This window comes from Taudactylus pleione, unplaced genomic scaffold, assembly GCF_031769625.1.
Source record: "Taudactylus pleione unplaced genomic scaffold, aTauple2 ptg000393l, whole genome shotgun sequence".
In the NCBI taxonomy this organism is placed as follows: domain Eukaryota; kingdom Metazoa; phylum Chordata; class Amphibia; order Anura; family Myobatrachidae; genus Taudactylus; species Taudactylus pleione.
The window spans coordinates 13,657,098-13,676,643 of record NW_028284794.1 but is presented as its reverse complement, the minus strand read 5'-3'; the positions used below and the strand labels follow the sequence as shown (position 1 = coordinate 13,676,643).

The window sequence follows — 19,546 nt, the reverse complement described above, 5'->3', positions numbered from 1 at the left end:
GGTATAGAGGGAGGCATCCTGGGAGAAAAAATTTTACTGCATGGTGCCCAGATTACTTCATCATCACCTATACCCCTAGGTTTCCTGTGGACCCTATGGACCTCTTAGAAAAAGAGATAACAAGAGTAAGTTCTTACCATATCTCTACTTTTTCTTTTGGCCAATATTGTGTGCACTGTTCAGGCCCACTTAAGACACCTCCTTTATGCCCAAGCGCTCCCAGTCACTGTGGATCTCATCCATATTTGTAGAGGTGTGCAACGGCGAAACCTCACATGAAGCCACCTTAGTGGTGGATGAAGCCAGTTCAAGGAGGTTCAAAGCTCCAGTGATACCAACCAGCAAATGAGAAGGGGTCAACACATGCAGAGAGGAGGACAGGAATGATGATGAGGGGTTAATGTAGATGTTCCACCTAACAAACCTGTCACTTTTAAATTGCATATAAGCAATGTGAACATATAACAGCTACTGTGAGTATAAATAGTCCTAAATATTCAGCTTTTAAATTGACAACAAACCCTTGGTTGACTAATGGTAAAGGCGGCCATACATTGTGCAACTATCGGTCCAATCAGGCAATTTTTGCCTTTTTCTTTTTCTCTACACTTTTTCTTTTTCCAAGATTTGATAAATCTCCCCCAGTGTATGGCCGGCATTATCAAATGTTACACACAGTACTTCTCATTCCTCTCTGTGCACATAGAGCAGAGCCAAATTCATCATGTAGGCAAATTAGGCAGGTGTCTGGGCCAGCACTTTGCAGGGGCAGCACAACCTGGGGGAGAGCACTATATAGGGGACAACACAACTTAGGGGGCGCACAGTCTGTGGAGCAGTACAGCTTAAGGGACAGCAATGTACAGTATAGGGGCATTACAGCTTAAGGGACAGCACTGTACAGTCTGGGGGCAGTACAGCTTAAGGGGAAGCACTGTACAGTCTGGGGGCATTACAGCAGAAGGGACAGCACAGCCTAAGGGGCAACATAGAAATGAGTTTATGTAATTGTACTGTCTTCATTTGTTTTCTCCAACTTCACATTTTCAATCTACAAATAATGGATTAACAATGGTAAATGCAGGGCACAGTCACTCTCAATGACATATACTTTAAATTCCAACTTCTACAATTACATTGCATTAAGGAAAACCCAGCATTATATGAGAGAGAGAGGGAGAAGGAAGAAAGTTCTACCTGCACTTTTCACAAACACTTTTTTACAATATCCAGTCATACAGTAAGTCCTTATAGGTATAAAATGGGCTGTTGTGTGTAGTGTACATGCAGAACACTATTATACCGTATTTGCAAATACGTATACCACAAATAGTACACATTACCACAGTAATCCTTTATTATATATGGCTATGCAACATCGATTATCTTGAAAAAATATTTTTTTTTCTGTCCATATGATGCACACATTCAGGGTCTATAACAAACAGCTTACAATCTATTAGAATTAGGGGTGAGCGGGTTCGGATTTCTGAAATCCGAACCCCCCAGAGCCCCCCCGATCCGAGTCCGATCCGAGTCAGGCTCGACTTTTCCCGCCTGACTCGGATCTGAAATCGAGGCAAAACGTCATCATCCCGCCTTCCGAGTCTCGCGGGTTTTGGATCCTATATAAGGTACCCGCGTCGGCGCCATTTTCTCACTCGGCTGTGGACAGTGAAGAGGGAGGGTGGGAGTTAGGGCTGTGTAGTGTAGTGTAGTGTAGTGCTGCTGTTGTCCACTACTTCAAAGTCCATAGGGGCTGGCTGTGTTGTGCTGTGCTGCTGTTGTTAATAGGGGCTGTGTCCACTACTTCAAAGTCCATAGGGGCTGGCTGGACTGTGTTGTGCAGTCAGTTCTCCATAGGGGCTGTGTCCACTCTAAAGTCCTGTGCAGTGTCCCAGTCCTAAAGGGGTGCTGTAGTGTTGTCCAGGGGGTGCTCTGTCCATCAGGGGTGCTCCCCCCAAGTGCTAAAAAAATTATATATTTTCTGTGTTTGTGAATTGTGTGCGCAGTAGCAGCACGTGCATCAACAAAGTAGTGCCAAGCGTGCGCCTGTGTCATAAGTAAAGGGCCGGCTGGCTTGACCGTTAAGGGTGCTGTAACCCCCGAAAGTACACTCCAGTCCAAACCAAAAAAAAAATTATATATTTTCTGTGTTTGTGAATTGTGTGCGCAGTAGCCGCACGTGCATCAACAAAGTAGTGCCAAGCGTGCGCCTGTGTCATAAGTAAAGGGCCGGCTGGCTTGACCGTTAAGGGTGCTGTAACCCCCGAAAGTACACTCCAGTCCAAACCAAAAAAAAAATTATATATTTTCTGTTTGTGAAATGTGTGCGCAGTAGCCGCACGTGCATCAACAAAGTAGTGCCAAGCGTGCGCCTGTGTCATAAGTAAAGGGCCGGCTGGCTTGACCGTTAAAGGGTGCTGTAACCCCCGAAAGTACACTCCAGTCCAAACCAAAAAAAAATTATTTTCTGTGTTTGTGAATTGTGTGCGCAGTAGCCGCACGTGCATCAACAAAGTAGTGCCAAGCGTGCGCCTGTGTCATAAGTAAAGGCCGGCTGGCTTGACCGTTAAGGGTGCTGTAACCCCCGAAAGTACACTCCAGTCCAAACCAAAAAAAAAATTATATATTTTCTGTGTTTGTGAATTGTGTGTGCAGTAGCCGCACGTGCATCAACAAAGTAGTGCCAAGCGTGCGCCTGTGTAATAAGTAAAGGGCCGGCTGGCTTGACCGCTAAGGGTGCTGTAACCCCCGAAAGTACACTCCAGTCCAAACCAAAAAAAAAATTATATATTTTCTGTGTTTGTGAATTGTGTGCGCAGTAGCCGCACGTGCATCAACAAAGTAGTGCCAAGCGTGCGCCTGTGTCATAAGTAAAGGGCCGGCTGGCTTGACCGCTAAGGGTGCTGTAACCCCCGAAAGTACACTCCAGTCCAAACCAAAAAAAAAATTATTTTCTGTGTTTGTGAATTGTGTGCGCAGTAGCCGCACGTGCATCAACAAAGTAGTGCCAAGCGTGCGCCTGTGTCATAAGTAAAGGCCGGCTGGCTTGACCGTTAAGGGTGCTGTAACCCCCGAAAGTACACTCCAGTCCAAACCAATAAAAAAATTATATATTTTCTGTGTTTGTGAATTGTGTGCGCAGTAGCCGCACGTGCATCAACAAAGTAGTGCCAAGCGTGCGCCTGTGTCATAAGTAAAGGGCCGGCTGGCTTGACTGTTAAAGGGTGCTGTAACCCCCGAAAGTACACTCCAGTCCAAACCAAAAAAAAAATTATATATTTTCTGTGTTTGTGAATTGTGTGCGCAGTAGCCGCACGTGCATCAACAAAGTAGTGCCAAGCGTGCGCCTGTGTAATAAGTAAAGGGCCGGCTGGCTTGACCGCTAAGGGTGCTGTAACCCCCGAAAGTACACTCCAGTCCAAACCAAAAAAAAAATTATTTTCTGTGTTTGTGAATTGTGTGCGCAGTAGCCGCACGTGCATCAACAAAGTAGTGCCAAGCGTGCGCCTGTGTCATAAGTAAAGGGCCGGCTGGCTTGACTGTTAAAGGGTGCTGTAACCCCCGAAAGTACACTCCAGTCCAAACCAAAAAAAAAATTATATATTTTCTGTGTTTGTGAATTGTGTGCGCAGTAGCCGCACGTGCATCAACAAAGTAGTGCCAAGCGTGCGCCTGTGTCATAAGTAAAGGGCCGGCTGGCTTGACCGCTAAGGGTGCTGTAACCCCCGAAAGTACACTCCAGTCCAAACCAAAAAAAAAATTATTTTCTGTGTTTGTGAATTGTGTGCGCAGTAGCCGCACGTGCATCAACAAAGTAGTGCCAAGCGTGCGCCTGTGTCATAAGTAAAGGCCGGCTGGCTTGACCGTTAAGGGTGCTGTAACCCCCGAAAGTACACTCCAGTCCAAACCAAAAAAAAAATTATATATTTTCTGTGTTTGTGAATTGTGTGCGCAGTAGCCGCACGTGCATCAACAAAGTAGTGCCAAGCGTGCGCCTGTGTCATAAGTAAAGGTCCGGCTGGCTTGACCGTTAAGGGTGCTGTAACCGCCGAAAGTACACTCCAGTCCAAACAAAAAAAAATATATATTTTCTGTGTTTAGCCGCACGTATATATCAAATCGATATAACATAAATGGAGGACCAAACTTTCTCCGATAAAAATAAAATAGAGAAAGATCAAGAACCACTTCCTCCTAGTGCTGAAGCTGCTGCCACTAGTCATGACATAGACGATAACATGCCATCAACGTCGTCTGCCAAGGCCGATGCCCAATGTCATCGTAGAGGGCACATACAATCCCAAATGGCAAAGTTCAGGAAAATGACCTTGAAAAAGACATTTAAATCAGCTGAAGAGAAACGTAAACTTGCCAATATGCCATTTACGACACGGAGTGGCAAGGAACGGCTAATGTCGATCCCTAGTATGTTCATGACTAGTGGTTCAGCTTCACATGACGATGGAAGCCCTCCTCCCACTAAAAAAATCAAAAGAGTTAAGCTGGCAAAAGCACAGCGAAGAACTGTGCTTTCTAAGAAGATATCACAAATCCCCAAGGAGAGTCCAAGTGTGGTGGTGGTTGCGATGCCTGACCTTCCCAGCACTGGACGGGAAGAGGTGGCTCTTTCCACCATTTGCACGCCCCCTGCAAGTGCTGAAAGGAGCACCCACAGTTCACTTGCTGATATGCAAATTGAAGATGTCACTGTTGAAGTACAACAGGATGAGGATACTGGTGTAGCTGGCGCTGAGGAGGAAGTTGGCGAGGAGGATTCTGATGGTGATGTGGTTTGTTTAAATCAGGCTCCGGGGGAGACAGTTGTTGTCTGTGGGATGAAAAAGCCCATCACGGTCATGCCTGGGCAGAAGACCAAACATTCCACCTCTTTGGTCTGGCAATATTTCTATCCAAATCCGGACAACAACTGTCTTGCCATATGTACCATATGTAAAGGTGAAATAAGTAGGGGTAGGGACGTCAACCACCTAGGAACATCCTCCCTTATACGGCACCTGCAGCGCGTTCATAAAAAGTTACTGTCAAGTTCAGAAACTTTGGCTAAGACCGTAAGCAGTCCAGGGACACCTAAATCCTGTTGTCCTGTTGTATCCAAGCGCCTGCAAACCACACCGTCAACTCCCTCCTCGTCAATTTCCTCCTTAGTCAGGATCGGAAGTAGTCCTGCAGGCCATGTCACTGGCATGACTGACTCTCCTATCCGGGATTCCTCCAGAGGATCCTGCATCGCTACGCCTACTGCTGCCGCTGCTGCTGTTGCTGCTGCTGGGAGTCGTTCATCATCCCAGAGAGGAAGTAGGAACACCACTACTTTTACTAAACAATTGACCCTCCAACAGTCCTTAGCGAGGAGGATGAAGTACGACAGCAGTCATCCTGAAGCAAAACGTATAACTGAGGCCTTGACTGCTATGTTGGTGTTAGACGTGCGTCCGGTATCCGCCATTAGTGCAGTGTGATTTAGACAATTGATGGAGGTAGTGTGTCCCCGGTTCCAAATCCCGTCTAGATTCCACTTCACTATGCAGGCGATACCGAGACTGTACAGAAACGTCAGAAAAAGTGTCCTCAGTGTCCTGAAAAATGCCGTTGTACACAATGTCCACTTAACCACGGACATGTGGACAAGTGGAACAGGGCAGACTAAGGACTATATGACTGTGACAGCCCACTGGGTAGATGTATCACCTTACGCAGCAACAGCAGCAGCATCACCAGTAGCAGCATCTCAGAAACGCCAGCTCGTTACAAGGCAGGCTATGCTGTGTATCACCGGTTTCAGTAAGAGGCACACCGCCGACAACCTCTTAGAGAAACTGAGGGAAATCATCGCCCAGTGGCTTACCCCACTTAGACTCTCCAGGGGATTTGTGATATCTGACAACACCACCAATATTGTGCGGGCATTACATCTGGGCAAATTCCAGCACGTCCCATGTTTTGCTCACACAATAAACTTGATGGTGCAGAATTTTCTGAAAAGCGACAGGGGCGTGCAGGAGACGCTTTGGGTGGCCCGAAAAATTTCTGGCCACTTTTGCCATTCAGCGACTGCGTGCCGAAGACTGGAGCACCAGCAAACACTCTTGAACCTGCCCTGCCATCACCTGAAGCAAGAGGTTGTGACGCGGTGGAACTCAACCCTCTATATGCTTCAGAGGATGGAGGAGCAGCAAAAGGCCATACAAGCCTATACATCCACCTATGACATAGGCAAAGGAGGGGGTATGCACCTGACTCAAGCGCAGTGGAGAATGATTTCCGTGTTGTGCAAGGTTCTCCAGCCCTTCGAACTTGCCACACGTGAAGTCAGTTCAGACACTGCCAGCTTGAGTCAGGTCATTCCCCTCATCAGGCTTTTGCAGAAGCAGCTGGAGAAAGTGAAGGAGGAGCTAAGACGGAGCGATTCCGCTCGGCATGTGGGACTTGTGGATGAAGCCCTTCAATCGCTTTGCCAGGATTCCAGGGTGGTCAATCTGTTGAAATCAGACCACTACATTTTGGCCACCGTGCTCGGTCCTAGGTTTAAAGCCTATGTGGTGTCTCTCTTTACGGCCGACACAAGCCTGCAAAGACCTGCTGGTGAACACACTGTCAGCTGAAGCGGAACGTGACACGTCAACGGCTCCTTCTTCATTTTCTCCCGCAACTGGGGCTGCCAGGAAAAAACTTAGGTATCCTAAGCAACCCGCTGGCGGTGATGCAGGGCAGGCAGGACCAAGTTTGGACATCTGGTCCAGACTGAAGGACCTGGCAACAATTTCTGACATGTCTACTGTCACTGCATATGATACTGTCACCATTGACAGAATGTTGGAGGATTACATCGGTGACAGCATCCAAGTAGGCATGTCAGACTGTCCATACCTGTACTGGCAGGAAAAAGAGGCAATTTGGAGGCCCCTGTACAAACTGGCTCTATTTTACCTGAGCTGCCCCCCCTCCAGTGTGTACTCCGAAAGAGTGTTTAGTGCAGCCGGGAACCTTGTCAGTGAAAGGCGTAGGAGGTTGCTTCCACAAAATGTGGAGAAGATGATGTTCATCAAAATGAATTATCAGCTCTTCCAGGGAGACCAGCCTCCAGAAGGTACAGAGGGACCTGTGGTGGTGGATTCAAGTGGGGACGAGTTAATACTTTGTGAGGATGAGGATGTACACACTGAAGAGGGTGAGGAATCGGTGGATGAGGAGGATGAGGATGACATCTTGCCTCTGTAGAGCCAGTTTGTGCAGGGACACATTAATTGCCAGCTTGTTTTGTGGGGGCGCAAACGAACCAATCATTTCAGCCACAGTTGTGTGGCAGACCCTGGCGCTGAAATGATTGATTTGTTAAAGTGTGCATGTCCTGTTTATACAACATAAGGGTGGGTGGGAGGGCCCAAGGACAATTCCATCTTGCACCTCTTTTTTTTCTTTGCATTATGTACAGTTTGGGGCCTAGTTTTTCTAACTGCCATCCTGTCTGCCACTGCAGTGTCACTCCTAGATGGGTCACGTGTTTGTGCCGCCCACTCGTGTCGCTTAGCATAGTCATCCAGCTACCTCGGTGCAACCTTTTGGACATAAAAACACTATTGTGAGGTGTGAGGTGTTCAGAATAGACTGGAAATGAGTGGAAATTAAGGTTATTGAGGTTAATAATAGCATAGGAGCAGAAAAACCAACAAATTCTGTGATTTTAGCTGTTTTTATGCTTTTTTTCAAAAAAATACAGATCCAAAACACAAAACCCAGAACCCAAAACACGGAAGGGTGGTTTTGGCAAAACCAATCCAGATCCAAAACACAAAGAAAGATCCAGATCCAAAACCAAAACACAAATCACGAAAAGTGGCCGGTGCACACCCCTAATTAGAATACAGTAGTATCCTCTACTGTATGTAAAAAAAACAAAAAAAAACTATATTCTCTAAACTTCTGATCCCTGAACTAACATTGCTGTGTAATTGGATCACTACTACACACGTTTCCCATTGCTACTCGGCACTTTGTAACACTAAAGCTCATGTATCCAACTCCCATAGAGTGTAAGCTTGTGAGCAAGGCCCTCTCACCTCGGTGTCTGTTTGGTAATACCCAGTTATGTTTTACTACTGTGTGTTTGTTCTGCTCTATGGGGTAAAACCTCCCTCACTGGTACCACGTAACGTATTACCTGCCCCTATTGTAACACAGCTCTCTGAGGACCTGATTCTGAATTGCACACTGCTGCGTTTACTTTAGCATCTATAGCAATAGTCACATCTACTATTATATGCTGATGGTGGTATCAGCCTTCCCCTGGTGTATAGCCGTGCGTCTGACTGTGCAAGGACTGGGACGCCCACTCTGAGCACCTGCAGATGCTGTAATACCGCCTGGTGCACGTTTAGTAGCCACCATCGCATGCACCAATGAAACTTGCACTATGGTAGATACAGATTTTGCGTCTGAGCATGGCTTCCTATGTGAGCGATTAAGCGTTCGTGTGCACAACCACTTCAGCGACAAGCCCGTGGCACTTGAATAACATGCCTTTTGTCTTTTTGTAGGTTGCCATATTGATTATTACCTGCCCCTATTGTAACACAGCTCTCTAAGGGGTCTATTTACTAAGCAGTGTTAGGAGACACTGTTTAGTAAATAGACCCCTTAGAGAGTGAAAAGTGATAAGGTGCCAGCCAATCAGCTCCCAACTGTCATCTCACAGGCTGTGTTTGAAATAATGACAGTTGGGAGCTGATTGGCTGGCACCTTATCACTTTCTTATCACTTTTCACTCTGTCTCCTAACACTGATTAGTAAATAGACCCCTAAGGGCCTGATTCTCTGCTGCGTTTTGCAATAGTCACATCTACTATTATATGCTGATGGTGGTATCAGCCTTCCCCTGATATACAGCTGTGCGTCTGTCTGTGCAAGGACTGGGACGCCCACTCTGAGCACCTTTAGGTGCTGTAGTACCGCTTGCCGCATCTTTAGTAGCCACCATCACATGCACCATTGAAACTTGCACTATGGTAGGTACAGATTTTACGTTTTATCATGGCCTCCTATGTGAGCCATTAATTGTCTGTGTGCTCAATCGCTTCAGCGACACGCCCATAACATGCGCATTAGGCAGTATATCTCCGGGACAGTGAATGGCCTCCTCCTGGGAACACACAGCACCTTTACATTTCTAATACTGGGCGTCTAAATCCCAACTGCGCGGGGCGTATGAGTATTTAGGGATTTCCGCGCACGCATAGTAGCAAAAAAAACGCTGATCCCTGTGAACATCGGCATCTCAAGAGATTCGGGGTCTGGTCCCCAGGTCTAATTTACACACTCACACTTTCCATATATGTGCATTTATTTCACCACTAGCGCATCTCCAGGACCTTGGACCTGCCTCAGATTATGAATCTGCATCTGGCTGTGTGGATGACCTCCCCCTTTATTCATTTAAACTATATAAACTTTTTATTTAATTCTTAGAAGTTTCTATTTCACTCTTATTATTATATTATTTTCCATCTTTCTTCTCATATATGAACGACAGTACTCAAACAATAACACCTATTACAGATGACACAGGTTATTACATATATACAGTACATATGTATGTATTATCTGCCATGACCGTCCTTCTCTGATCGTTTCACAGGTGTTTCTCAAATCGCCAACAGCCACAAAGGTTGCTGTAAACAGATAGAATCATGGAATGACTCTTATTTTGCATTGTTACTACAGAACACCATAACACATGCTTCTTGTCGACTCAACATTGAAGAGTAAGAGCAATATTATTATCCTGTAACCTAACTGTCCTCTCTCCAGACTCATCACTGTCTTCAGCTAAAATTAAATATTACTCCAGTATGTACAGTACTTTCTATCTGGTTGTTCTCCAAACCTATTTCACACCTACATCCTACCTCTAACCACTATTTGCCTCTTGCTTTTGCCTTTACCCGCTGCTTCTTTTTTTCTTTTCAGATTTACGTTACCAAGAATAAAAATTTGTTTTAAAAAAAATGAACAAGTGCAGAAGGTTATCAACTGTATTGACAAAGGTGAGGCTGTATTCTGTAGTCTCTTCAGAACTATCATTACTGTATAGAGGATTAAGTATCGTTTAACCAGGGGCACCGATAGGGAGGTGCAGAGTACCTTGGTCTGGGCCTGCCAGGGAGGTGCAGCCACGCCCCTTTCAGAGCCCGGTATTTACAACAGGAGCATGGTCATGCCCTCACATGTTTGGTTATGTACCCCCCCCCCACACACTAATAGCGGGGCCCAAAAGATCTCCCAGCAATCCTGACTGTACTGACCAAAGCCAGCCTGTGGGTCAGATGCTCCCCTACAAAGCTTTATTTGTGGCCCCCAGCTTGCCTGAAGAACCATAGTCTATAATGGATGACACCTTATTATGTGTGGAGTCTGCAATGACATCATTAAAAACAATGTGGACCCTTTTCATGATGATACTTGGATAGCACTACTGTATGTTATAAGGATACTGGAAGATGCACAGGCCTAGTGCTTATATGCAGGTCATGGAGTTCTGAGAGGATTTCTAATACCCTTCAAATCTAAAACAGGAATAGACATGTTATAAAAAACAAAAACATTACTACCGCTTAATACTAATAGGTTACTTTTAAAGTTGCATCACCACCTACAAAACTATTGTCCTAAGTGGCCCCTCCCCCTATCCAGAGCTCCAGATGTCTGACAGTCCTTAAACCCAGCAGGGAGGTTGTTTTTTCGTCAGCAACCTGGAAGGGACACTATACCGAAAATACAAGTAGGTTTATATAAAACAGCTTTAAAGAAAAGTCTGCACACCCTTATTGGAATTGCAGGTTTTCGTGAAGTAAACCCTGAGATCAAATAAATCACTTCTGACATTTGTACAGCTTGTGACCTAAACCAAATAGACAATATGTTTTGGAAATGTAAGTGACATACAAAACCTACATTAGCCTGGCTGCAAAGCTGTGCCCACCATTAAGCTAATACGTTGTGGGAGCACCTTTAGATTTTAGCACAACAGAGACAATAGGCTGAATGTCCTGTATTGTATCATGTGTTGAGATTACATCTACTCATCTAGTTCTCCTCTGTACAGGAAGAAGAGAAGAGTGTCTACAGGAGCCCCTGACTTCCACGGTCTCCTCTACAACATCTGCACCCAACAGAGATGTCTCCACACAGAGCTGGAAGGATGAGAGACACAAGCCTACCGAGGGTCTAGTACCGAATGTATCAGACTCACAAACCAACGGCAATCACCAGCTGAATGGTCAGCACAGAGATGTCACAGACATAGATGATACTGTAGATAGATAGACAGATATATAATTAGATACTATAGATACTGTAGATACATACATATATAGAATAGATACAGTAGGTCGATACTATAGATAGAAAGATAATTGCTGTAGATTAAATAGATAGATAGATATGAGATAGATAGAGATATATAAAATAGATAGATGCTATAGATGAGATAGATAAATAGATAGATAGATATGAGATAGATAGAGATATATAAAATAGATAGATAGGTAGATAGATTCTGTAGATTAGATAGATAGATAGATAGATAGATAGATAGATAGATAGATAGATAGATAGATAGATAGATATGAGATAGATAGAAAGATAGATATGAGATAGATAGATAGATAGATAGATAGATAGATAGATAGATAGATAGATAGATAGATAGATATGAGATAGATAGATATGAGATAGATAGATATGAGATAGATATGAGATAGATAGAAAGATAGATATGAGATATATAGATATGAGTTAGATATGAGATAGATAGATAGATAGATAGATAGACAGATATTAGATAGATAGATAGATAGATAGATAGATATGAGAGAGATAGATAGATAGATAGATAGATAGATAGATATGAGATACATAGACAGATATTAGATAGACAGATATGAGATAGATAGATATGCGATAGATAGATATGAGATAGATAGATAGATAGATATGAGATAGATAGATAGATAGATAGATAGATAGATATGAGATAGATAGATAGATAGATAGATATGAGATAGATAGATAGATAGATATGAGATAGATAGATAGATAGATAGACAGATATTAGATAGACAGATATGAGATAGATAGATAGATAGATAGATAGATAGATAGATAGATAGATAGATAGATAGATAGATAGATAGATAGATATGAGATAGATAGATAGATAGATAGATAGATAGATAAATAGATAGATAGATAGATATGAGATAGATAGATAGATAGATAGATATGAGAGAGATAGATATGAGATAGATAGATAGATAGATAGATAGATATGAGATAGATAGATAGATAGATAGATAGATAGATATGAGATAGATAGAAAGATAGATATGAGATAGATAGATAGATAGATAGATATGAGATAGATAGATAGATATGAGATAGATAGATAGATAGATAGATAGATAGATAGATAGATAGACAGATATTAGATAGACAGATATGAGATAGATAGATAGATAGATAGATATGAGATAGATAGATAGATAGATAAATAGATAGATAGATATGAGATAGATAGATAGATAGATATGAGAGAGATAGATATGAGATAGATAGATAGATAGATAGATAGATAGATAGATAGATATGAGATAGATAGATAGATAGATAGATATGAGATAGATAGAAAGATAGATATGAGATAGATAGATAGATAGATAGATAGATAGATATGAGATAGATAGATATGAGATAGATAGATATGAGATAGATAGAAAGATAGATATGAGATATATAGATAGATATGAGATAGATAGATAGATAGATAGATAGATAGATAGACAGATATTAGATAGATAGATAGATAGATAGATAGATAGATAGATAGATATGAGAGAGATAGATAGATAGATAGATAGATAGATAGATAGATAGATAGATAGATAGATAGATATGAGATACATAGACAGATATTAGATAGACAGATATGAGATAGATAGATATGCGATAGATAGATATGAGATAGATAGATAGATAGATAGATATGAGATAGATAGATAGATAGATAGATATGAGATAGATAGATATGAGATAGATAGACAGATATTAGATAGACAGATATGAGATAGATAGATAGATAGATAGATAGATATGAGATAGATAGATAGATATGAGATAGATAGATAGATAGATAGACAGATATTAGATAGACAGATATGAGATAGATAGATAGATAGATGATAGATAGATAGATAGATAGATAGATAGATAGATAGATAGATAGATAGATAGATATGAGATAGATAGATAGATAGATAGATATGAGATAGATAGATAGATAGATAGATAGATAGATAGATATGAGAGAGATAGATATGAGATAGATAGATAGATAGATAGATAGATAGATAGATAGATAGATAGATAGATAGATAGATAGATATGAGATAGATAGATAGATAGATAGATAGATAGATAGATATGAGATAGATAGATAGATAGATAGATAGATAGATAGATAGATATGAGAGAGAGAGATATGAGATAGATAGATTCTGTAAATTAGATAGGCCATACATTGTGTAACTATTGGTCAGATCAGACAATTTTTGGCTTTTTCTTTTTCTCTCTCCAAGATATGATAAATCTCCCCCAGTGTATGGCCGGCATTATCACCTGTTAAATACAGTACTTCCCCCTCCTATCTGTGCACATACAGCAGAGACAAATCCATCATGTAGGCAAACTAGGCATGTGCCAGGGCCAGCACTTTACAGGGGCAGCACAACCTGGGGGAGAGCACAATATAGGGTACAACACAACTTAGGGTGCAGCACAGTCTGTGGGCATTACAGCTGAAGGGGCAGCACAGCCTAAGGGGCAACATAGAAATGAGTTTATGTAATTGTACTGTCTTTTTTTGTATTTTCCAACGTCACATTTTCAATCTACAAATAATGGATTAACAATGGTAAATGCAGGGCACAGTCACTCTCAATGACATATACTTTAAATTCCAATTTCTACAATTACATTGCAATAAGGAAAACCCAGCATTACATGAGAGAGAGGGAGAAGGAAGAACGTTCTACCTGCACTTTTCACAAACACTTTCTTACAATATCCAGTCATACAGTAAGTCCTTATAGGTATAGAATGGGCTGTTGTGTGTAGTGTACATGCAGAACACTATTATACCCTAGTTACAAAACACCACAAATAGCACACATTGCCACAGTAATATATGGATATACAACATTTATTATCTTGGAAAAAAAAAATTCTGTCCATATGACGCACACATTCAGTGTCTATAACAAACATCTTACAATCTATTAGAATACAGTAGTATCCCTCTACTGTATGTAATATATATACTTCTGATCCCTGAACTAAAGTCCCCCATACACCAGAGACTGATTGTCGCAATTCTGCGATTCCCTGATGCCGGGGTTGGGGGATCAGTGAAATCCAACACTGATTTGCTGATCATGATCAAATTATGTTCATGATTTTTCAAATCGGTGGCTTTTAAAATGTAGACTTTCACCGATCCTTGGGCAGATCAGCAAACATCGATGGCCGCCGGTCAGCATTTCCGACCGTCAGATCGTGTTTTCGATACTTTCGGGGGATCGGGCAATGTGTCGTTAGATGTATAGGCCCCTTAACATTGCTGTGTAATTGGATCATTACCCACGTTTCCCATTGCAATTTGACTGGACCAAAAAACACTTTGTAGCACTAAAGCTGATGTATGTAACTCCTATTATCCTGTATAGTGTAAGCTTGTGAGCAGGGCCCTCTCACCTCGGTGTCTGTTTGGTAATACCCAATCATGTTTTATTACTGTGTGTTTGTTCTGCTCTTTGGGGTAAAACCTCCCTCACTGGTACCACGTAACGTATTACCTGCCCCTATTGTAACACAGCTCTCTGAGGACCTGATTCTGAATTGCACACTGCTGCGTTTACTTTAGCATCTATAGCAATAGTCACATCTACTATTATATGCTGATGGTGGTATCAGCCTTCCCCTGGTGTATAGCCGTGCGTCTGACTGTACAAGGACTGGGACGCCCACTCTGAGCACCTGCAGATGCTGTAATACCGCCTGGTGCACGTTTAGTAGCCACCATCGCATGCACCAATGAAACTTGCACTATGGTAGATACAGATTTTGCGTCTGAGCATGGCTTCCTATGTGAGCGATTAAGCGTTCGTGTGCACATCCACTTCAGCGACAAGCCCGTGGCACTTGAATAACATGCCTTTTGTCTTTTAGTAGGTTGCCATATTGATGGAGATTATCTCTAGACCAGAGTAGCAGAATTTTGGTATTTGTTTATAACTAATTTACAAGTCAATCTATATCCCAAAAGGTACGGTCAAAGTGTGCCTAGACCTACTAAGGAGACCCACCTTAGTAACAGAAAATATAGAAAAGAATCAGTGTCTGGTTTCATCCCCTAGGTTGGAGTTACCTCATACAACAGAACAGGATTTAGTGAATCCACAGATATCGGTAAAATGGACAGTGTGCACCTGTCCAACTGTCAGACCATCATGGATATTATGTGCACAGTTTTAGGTCCTGGGGTGACAGAAGGGATGTCCAAACTCTTTAAAAAAGCTGGCATCCACAGAAATGGCACACTTGACCCGATTAGGTTACAACAGATACATAAATCATATGGCCCCTACATAAAGAGTAACAAACTTGAATGCAAAATTTTGAATTGGATAAAAGTGTAAGAACTGATCTTTTTAGAGAAAAATCACAAGAAAGTTGTATGCCCCTTAGGGACTATTTTGAAGGGACACCTGTAAGGACAAAAGGTCCAAGTTGTACAACGGGGAATAATATTGCAAAAAGGTGATGGAGATGTCCCAATAGAGACTGTCAAACATGTAATGACCCTAAAGATCAGACTTATTGAAATTGTGGTGCTCATTGGTTAGTGAGTTGTAGAACCTGTGGACTAGCCTTCCTGTTTTGTTTCCGGACCTGTATAAATGTTAGGGTCTGGAATAGAAGAAAACACCTATGTATTTAAGTTAATTGTTTCTGTAACGTAAATACATAGTGCACCATATCTGCAGATGACCTCAGTCATGATTTTCTTGGCCATTGTCTTTGCATCAGCCCTCCAACATGCCCACCCTCTGAGCCAGTGACTGAAGAGGCCCATACAAGAGGACATTTTCATATGCTGAGCATTTGGGCAGTTGTATAAAATCAGTTTGTATCCTCTGAAAGGAATACTGAGCCTGGGGAGTACTATTCAAAGGGGTTGGGACAGACTAACCTGGATTTTTCAATTCACATATTAGACACCCTGTAACAAAGGCCTGTACTGTCTGTGCAAAACCCGGAGTTATCCAATTATGGTTGGTTAAGGCCACCATTGTATCTTTCCCCAGGTGCACTTTACCATGTATTATCTGGGCCATAACTGGGTAAAGCGCTTTTGGTAGACACAAACATTGACCTTCCCCCACTCACTATTTATTTCTTTAGCTCCTATTATTGATCATGCACTTTTTTCAGCCTCTGGAGCTTGGGCCTGGAGCTTTATGAAGGCACTTAAGTCATCCTTGGTGGTGGGATCTACCACATAAGTGGGCTCAACCTGGGAATAGTGACTTATGGCAGCAGCGCGTGCGACCTGCTCTACCAGTCTATTGCCTTCAGCTTCTGGTGTATTCTCTCGGGTGTGTGCCTTTATCTTTATCACTGCAAGCCTTTGGGGCAACTGGAATGCAGTAAACAGTGCACTGATGTGGCCAGCATATCCTGTGTGTGGAATTCCATCTACATAGTATCTGGGACCATCTACAAAGAGAGTAAGGTCTGCAACTACAAAAGGAACTTACAAAATGTTACATAAGGACAATGATTTTTGCTTCATCAGTTCAACACAATCCTGGTCAGGAAGAGAAAAATTGTATATATTTTCAGTGTCCTCCTTGACACTGTCACTATCACTGTTGTTTGTACTTGTACAAGGGGAAATATCATCTCCTCCCCCATATTTTGATTCTTGCGGAAGCAATGACGCAGGATTCAACACTGTACACCTTTTAAGAGTGACATTATTTTGGTGTCAGTAAGGCTACCTCATATTTGTAAGCCTAGCAGCAGACAAATGCTTTGTTTGAGTCTGATTCAGGATTTCTATAACCCCATGTGGTACCATAATGGTTAAGGGGTATCCTAACACTATGTCAGCACTTTTTTTCCTACATGAGGGCTGTTGCTGCCACTGCCTTTATGCAAGTGGCTATTGTCCTAATTACAGGGCCTAGCTGACAAGAGTAGCATGCCAAAGGCTTTTGCTTGTTTCCATATGATTGTGTAAGGACCCCCTGACTCAAGGCAAAACAGTGTAAATGGCTTACTATAATCAGGTAAAGCTTATGCTGGACCAGTTTAGAAAAGCGCATAATGATCCAGAGTATGATCTTGATGGTAATGGATGGTTTTCCTGGTTAAACCCAGCTAATTGGTTTAAGGGATTTGGTGTATGGATATCAGGAATCCTTTCACTTATTGCTAAAGGCTTAGTTTTGTTTGTAATCATTTATAATGCAGTAAAACTTGCTATTTTTCTGATTAAGAAGTTATTTACACCTAACTGTTGTTTCTCCAAGGAAGTTACAGCAAAGGCCTTGATGACTCAAGTCTATGATAACATCTGTGCCCAAGATGACATTCCAAGCTGCAGCATCTGTGAGAAAAGCCTAACTGAAGATGACAATCAGACATGTGGACTATGCAAGACTATCATTTCCCTGAATAGCCATTACAAGATGAATTGGACAAAGGACAATTAGAGACTGAGGGCCGTGAACTTGCCCAACAGAGTATGGGTCAATGCTCCTGGGAAGGGGGGGTGATCCTATGTATAAGTTCCTGTAGATGGGCCTATATGTATATGCACCTGTTCTTAGTTTAGCAAGAGCACAATCTTGATTAGGTAGATATAATAGGATAAGTTATGAATAAAAGATGGGATTTGAGAAAGTTGATCCTAGGCTACCCACATGAGACTCCATTTTGTGACAAGATAATGTATGCCTTTAAACATTATTCATAAACTTATGTACTTTAAATTAGTTCAGTAACCTTCATACTGTATGCACATTAGATTGGAATGTACCAAAGATAACTGTTATTTTGCCAATTAAGGATGCTATACTCCTTAGTATGTGCCTTTACTCCTTAGACCATAGATAAGAAATAATGAGGTATTATTGTATGGTTAATGAGCTCTCAATAATGAGCTGTTTAGAATTAATGAGTGTTTATATTTTGAATAATCACGTTACACTATGAAATCACTATGCCTGCAAATGTTCTAAAATCTATGTGCCTCACAATATAGTCAGAGAAATCAGAACACAGAACTGGTGGTCGTCTCATGTTATTTCTCATGTTATTTCTCCCAGCTGAAAATATTGAGTGCTCAGCACAGGGGTTCTGACACACATATAGAGCTCTGGCCCCATGACTGGCCACTGAGAATTCTAGCTTGGATCCCATGATTGATAGATAGATAGATAGATAGATAGATAGATAGATAGATAGATAGATAGATAGATAGATAGATAGATAGATAGATAGATAATGAGTGTTCTCGGTGGAATGAGATAAGATTCTTTGGATACAAAGACGTTAATCGAGCCACATAAAAAGACATTTATTACAAAGTAAAAGAGAGTAAAGTATAATAAACACTTACTGTAACTTGCTTGTCAGATCATCTACTCATAAATGGTTTCATTCCCAAGAGCCCCTCCAACACCTTGGAGCTGGATCTCATACATGGAGCAATAGGCTGATTGTATACTGGCAAATTACATCTTATATAGGCTGCTTTCTAAGAGAAAAAACCCTACATAAGCATTTAACAAGTATAAAGGTCATATTTGGAAATATACAAAAATATTAATAGACAGTAGGGGGCACTGTTGTTGAGATGTCCAACACTTATCTATTTATGGATTATGTACTCAGATAAACTGAAGGCAAGACAATGTTTGCTCAGAATTAAGTATGGAATACATACGATTTACCGCCGGCCGCATGGCCGGTGGTTCTAATCCTGACAGCGGCATCCCGACACAGGAGGAAATCCTGATCGTCCTTCAGGTAAGTAAAACTAATCTAATTCCCCCCACTAACCCTCCCTTAGGGGTGCCTAACCCTAATCCCCCCCTCTAAGTGCATAAACCTAACCCCCCCTTCTCGCCGCCTAAACCTGTCTCCCTCGGGGGTGCCTAACTCTAAACTCTCCCCGGGGGTGCCTATCCCTAACCCCCCTTCCCCTAGCCTAATCCTAACCTCCCAGAGGGGTGCCTATCCCTAAGTCACCCCCCCCGGGAGCCCCTAACCTAACCCTCCCCCCCGCAGCTGTCCGCACCCGACGCCCAGCTTACCTTCGATCAGTAAGCCAGTTGTCGTGCTTCCAGCGTAGGTCTAATGACCGACGGTCGGCTTCCCGACTTCTGTTTAATAAACCCTG

At 42.3% G+C, this 19,546-nt stretch overlaps 1 protein-coding gene across 2 annotated transcripts in view; it reads left to right on the top strand.

Moving 5' to 3' along the window:
• Positions 1 to 18,403, top strand: part of LOC148507497 (uncharacterized) — a 39,986-nt gene extending 21,583 nt beyond the window's left edge. The window contains exons 2-5 of one of the 2 annotated variants that reach the window (XM_088446064.1): positions 9,659 to 9,785; positions 9,991 to 10,067; positions 11,126 to 11,299; positions 17,677 to 18,403. In XM_088446064.1, coding sequence (XP_088302190.1) covers positions 9,659 to 9,785; positions 9,991 to 10,067; positions 11,126 to 11,299; positions 17,677 to 17,855 — 557 coding nt within the window. In that variant the 3' untranslated portion in view covers positions 17,856 to 18,403. Of the gene's footprint in view, positions 1 to 9,658; positions 9,786 to 9,990; positions 10,068 to 11,125; positions 11,300 to 17,672 lie in introns of both variants that reach the window. The other variant, XM_088446065.1, reaches the window with a different exon arrangement.
• The last annotated feature ends 1,143 nt before the right edge of the window (positions 18,404 to 19,546 follow it).